Source organism: Dipodomys ordii, unplaced genomic scaffold (assembly GCF_000151885.1).
Source record: "Dipodomys ordii isolate 6190 unplaced genomic scaffold, Dord_2.0 Scaffold250, whole genome shotgun sequence".
NCBI lineage: Eukaryota > Metazoa > Chordata > Mammalia > Rodentia > Heteromyidae > Dipodomys > Dipodomys ordii.
This window is the reverse complement of record NW_012267466.1, coordinates 265,533-271,088: the sequence shown is the minus strand read 5'-3', so window position 1 is coordinate 271,088 and position 5,556 is coordinate 265,533. Positions and strand designations below refer to the sequence as shown.

The following is a 5,556-nucleotide window of genomic DNA, read 5'->3' as shown; positions in this document are numbered from 1 at the left end:
CCCCAGGGACCACAGAAAGAGTCAGCCAGTGATCTTCCTTCCTAACACCCCAGCCCAGTGTGGTGCCCTTGAATTCCCTCCTGATTCTAACATGTGTCTCCCCAGGTGCTTCCAGGCCCTACATCCCAGATTCAAAGGTCACAGCACATTCATGTCTGAAATACCCAGGTCAGAACACTTCCAACCCTCCAGAACTGGCAAATGGAACATTTTTCCCAGACTCCACTTATAACAATTGTATGGGCCAGCCCCTGGCGGCTCACACCTGTAATCCCAACAGCTCAGGAGGCAAAGATCTGAGGATCCAGGTTCAAAGTCAGACCAGAAACGGAAGTCCTTCAGACTCTGATCTCCAGTGATCCACCAACAAGCCAGAAATGGAGCTGTGGTTCAACTGGGATAGCAATAGTTTTGAGTAAAAAAGCTCAGGGACAGTACCTGGGCCCTGAGTTCCAATTTCATAAGCAGTATGACCCACCTCCCAAAAAAGAAACTATTTTTAAATCATTGTTTAACACTCTATCTTTTGGCATTCATTCTAAACTTGGCTTACCTGATCAAGAAGTGGAGCATCGTGAAGATTCCCACCTGTGGGACTCACACTGTTGTCTAGAGCTTTCTCACCTTCCTGGCTGGGCGGCACTCTTGCTTTGATGCTCAGCAACACACACATACACACTCAAACACATACACACACAATCACATGCTGAAACACATTTATTCATTTTTGTACATATTCTCACAATTAAACTCGCACACTCTCACGCACTCACACAGACACACAGACACACACACACACACACACACATACACACGCACACACACACAATGACAGCCACCGCAGGTGACACCGTGTTCAGGCTCCTCCTTGTGTCTAAGGTGTGTCTGGGTGTCCTGGGGAACTGTATCCTCTTCCTGCTCTATGCGTACAGCTCCGTGTGCAAGCCCCGGCTCCGGAAGCCCATCACCATGGTTTTCATGCACCTGACCCTGGTCAATGCCTTGACCATCATGTTCCATTCCATGCCTTACATCATCTCCTCATATGGAGTCCTGTGTTTCTGGGATGATGCCACGTGTAAGGCGGTTTTGTTCCTGTTCAGGGTCACTCGGGGACTGTCCACCTGCACTACCACCTTCATGAGCGCCTTTCAGGCCCTCACCATCAGCCGCACCCCTGCCCAGTTGGCTTGGCTGAAAAGCCGATCCTCAGCCTGCATCCTCCCCTCGCTGCTCTCCTTCTGGATCTTGAATCCCATCATGTATTTCAATGTCATCACAAATGTGGAATCCAATTGCAATTCCACAGTCATGAGCCTGGGATTTTCTCATCCCTACTGTCAAACAAAGTTTGGAAGGGGCAACCCAACGCCCATTATCAGCTCCATTGTGCTGCGAGATACTCTGTTCTTGGTCCTCATGGTGGCCCCCAGCCTCTACATGGTGACGCTCCTCTACCGACACCGCCACAGAGCCCGGCACCTCCAGAGTCCCAAACTTGCCTCCCAGCCGGCGCCCGAGAACACAGCCACCCACACCATCCTGCTGCTGGTCAGCTGCTTTGTGTTCTTCTATTGCTCCAACAACATCGTGATTGTGTATTCCTTGTACACGCTGGAGAAATTGAACAAATCCAAGGGTGTGCTACTGATGTTGTCCTTCAGCTACCCCACCCTCTGCCCATTCTTGCTCATGAAGAATAACAGAATGGTTACACGATGGATCACTCACTCATGTTATACCAAGAATGATCCATTGTGAGAAAAAGTGAAGACCAGTCCATGATGGCAATCCAACTCTGCTCACATCATCCTTGCTGTTTGTAGCATGATAGAAACACCACAGAGGCCAGGAGCAGTGTCTCAGGCCTGTCATTCTACTATTCAGGATGCTAACATCTGAGGATAGAGGTTCAAAGCTAGCCCAGGCAGGAACGTCCATGAGACTAGAATATCTACTTGACCACCAAAGACCTAGAGTGGAGCTGAGGGGATCTAGCACTAGACAAGTTACTCAAATTCTGATATGCTGCAATTTTAAAACACTGACCTAGACTCCTTACCCCAACATCCGGACCACAGGACCCAGTAAACCTGGGAACTGTTTGAGAGCTCCACCAGCCCATGGATCACACTCAGCTGGCCAGGCTACATTAGAAATGATAAAAATAATGGCATTCGCAGGGAAATGGATGGAGCTAGAAGGAATCATGTTGAGCGAGGTAAGCCAAGAACGAAGAGACAAACAGTACATGGTCTCCCTGATAAGTGGATGCTAAATCCAAAATGTTAGGTGATAAGACAAAACTAACAGGACTTAAGAAACAAAGAACTCCCACTCATCTGGTCGAACCACTACTAATTATCCCCATGCTGCTGATCACATGTATGGTGTATAACATGTGAACACCATTATATGTTACAGACTGTAATAGACAATTTGCTCCAGGAAAGTTAGAATGAACTTGTGACTTTAAATGAGCATCATTATTCCACAATACTGTGAAATTCCGGAATTTATGTAATCACTTAATCACAATCAAAAAAAGAACCTTGGGGAAGGTAGGGAGGGAGGGGATGATAGGGGGAAAACAATGGAGGGGGTAACAATGTTCAAGAGGAAGTGTACTCATTATCTCACTCATGTAACTGTAACCCTCTGTAAAGTATTTTTACAATAAAAAATAAATAAAAAATTAAAACACTGAGGTTTTGAAGTCTTAGTGAATGTGCCTCTTTCTCTCTCCCTCTTCCTCTCCTTCTCCCTCTCCCTCTCTGATCTCTCTCTCTCTGCTCTCTCTCTCTCTCTCTCTCTCTCTCTCTCTCTGTGTGTTTCCATCGATTTTTTTGGGTTTTGTTGCTTAAAATATAATTGTTGGGATGAAGAATGTATTTTCTGGTCAGGGAAGGTGGCTTAGTGGTAGTGTGCTTGCCTTGCATGCATGAGGCCCTGAGCTCAATTTTCAGCACCACATAAGCAGAAATAGCCAGAAGTGGTGCTATGGCTCAAGTGGTACAGTGCTTGCCTTGAGCTGAAGAGCTGAGGGACCATGCCCAGGCCCAGAGTTAAAGCCCCATGACCGCCATAAAGAAGTATTTTTTGTACATTATTAAAATTAACAAATTGTTTCTATTTTTATGAAGACAGCGGCTAGACATCTCATTTCTATTTCTTACATTCTATTTCTACTAACAGTGCTGTTTGTTAAAAGAAATTTTATTAAATCATCTGATGAATACTTGTATGCCAATGAAGCATCAGGAGTCAGTAGACAGCCAATGAGGGACCAGGATACAGCCAATTACAAAGTAGGATTCAGCCAATGAGAAAGGGTACAGCCAAGGACAAAGCAACATATGGGCCATGACACCTGTATTTAGATCCTACAGCCTCCATGATTCTACACTGTGACAAGCAGCATGGCCCTGGGACACAATGGAGAACATCAGTGTTCAGGATTCAGGCAACACATTGGATAGCACTGTGGAGAGACTATGGCTCTGGGTATACAGCTGTAACCATGGGACATTCTGGAGAGTGTCCTAAGAGACGGAGCCTATTTCTCTACTTTAGAGGCTGTTGCACTTTTGTTAGTTCCTTTTCCTTTTTTTTGCTCAGAGACCAGGACTCCTACTTGGTATGTGACACAATTGCTCATTGGGTGATGCACTGTGAGCCTAGAATCCCACCACTGGACATTGGGCCTAATTGGAAGTGTATTTCCATTGCTATTTCCTCTTTATAAGGCTGTATACTGGCTGGGAAAGGGGCTTAGTAGTACAGTGCTTGCCTAGCATGCATGAAGCCCTGGGTTTGATTCCTCAGTACCACATACACAGAAAAAGCCAGAAGTGGCACTGTGGCTCAAGTGGTAGAGCACTAGCCTTGAGCAAAAGAAGCTCAGGGACAGTACCCAGGCCCTGAGTTCAAGCCCCAGCTTAAGCTTGGTCTTTATAAATCCTGTGCAGATCACAGTATGGTGGTGGGATGTCCCATTCTGGTTGTCTGTTTGGGGTTCTAAAGGCTTCTTGTATCTGAGTGGTCCTATCATTTGGATGTTCAGGAATTTCTCTGCTATGATTCTGAACTGAATCTGATATATTTTTAATTGGAGTTCCTTTCCTTTGGTTGGAATTATGTTTTGTCTTTTTTTAGGTGGTAATGGGGCCTGAACTCTGGGCTGGACACTGTCCCTCAGCTCTTCAGCTCAAGGTTAGCACTCTATCACTTGGCCACAGCACCACTTCCAGCTTTTTTCTTTTTGCTTATGTGTTGCTGAGGAATCAAACTCAGGGCCTCATGCACGCTACACAAGTATCCTATCACTGAGCCACCTTCCCAGGCCTTCTGGTTGGAATTAATACAGCTTTTTTTGTGGATTCCATGAATTCCTCTATTAATATTTCATTAGCCTCATCATGCTCAAGTATAGCCTCATGCAGACTTTCAGTCTTTTCATTCAGCATGTTTACAAGTAGTGTTTGTAGAGCTTGAGAACTGTCCTCTAGGTTTTTCATTGATTGCTCTGTTGCCTATTTATTTTGAGTAGAGGTTGAGGTTCCTTGACTTGCCATTTTTCTTGTGTTTCTATGGTTAGTTCTGCCCATTTAGAAATGAAAGCATGCGGCGAATGCCTTCTCGGCCAGCGAGTAAAACGACCACCACACCAGGAGTCTTCTCAAATCACACTTTACTGGAGAGCTTTTTAGTTAATGGGAGAGCTTGAGCAAGAGACCCGTGTACAAAAATGTGGCCGCTTATATAGGGAAAAAAGAACATGGGTCGTTCTATCATTGGTCGTTTGCCCTTTACTGTTATCAGGTGCCACGGGATTGGCTGGGGACTCCACTGGTCGTTCTATACCGTTATCAGGTGCCATCTTGTAATGGCGTTTGCCCCAGCTCCCCCTTTTTGTTTTTGGCAACAGGTAAGAGTAGAGGTTGGGCCCCTATCTAAAACATAAATGGGAGGACCTTGCGTTGGTCTTCGCCTGGGGGGCGCCTTTCCCAGTGACGACCAAGCCTGTCCGATGCCTTTTTGCAGGGGCGGGATCTTGGGCATCAACCCACTTGCAACCCAACATGCTCTTCTCGAGGAGATGGTCCTCCTCAAGTGCAGTGCACTTGCCTCGTACCCTGTTCCAAATTGTAAGTTGCATACCTGTCCCAGTGCAATGGGATTCCCTGATCCCTCGGGGTGCTAAGGCTATGCAAAAAGGTAAGGCTTAATTGCCCCTCAGGGCCGACAGCCAGATCTGGGGTGAGGATCCACTCTCCAAGGCGGCTAATGCTTGCGAGATAACAACCTTGTCCCTTCTGGTTTGGGCTCGAAGGTGACAGACCAACCATAGACAGACCACGCATCCTCCCAAGGAGCAGGCCAAAAACATCCCAACTCCCACCCACTCTTTAAACCAGGAAACAGCAGAGGAGATCCAAGACTGGAGTCCCTCCACCAATCCAGGGTCCACTCGCGTTGAATTCACTGTCACAATGGCAATCCGCAGCTGATCCAGCATTTCATCAAATTCGCCAGTCCAATTGCCTAAAAGATAGC

General features: G+C 46.5%; 1 protein-coding gene across 1 annotated transcript; it reads left to right on the top strand.

Moving 5' to 3' along the window:
- Positions 1-828: 828 nt before the first annotated feature.
- On the top strand, positions 829-1,761 carry LOC106000926 (vomeronasal type-1 receptor 90-like). The gene has a single exon (XM_013036145.1). It carries the CDS (start codon positions 829-831, stop codon positions 1,759-1,761), a length of 933 nt encoding a protein of 310 aa, XP_012891599.1.
- Positions 1,762-5,556: the final 3,795 nt, after the last annotated feature.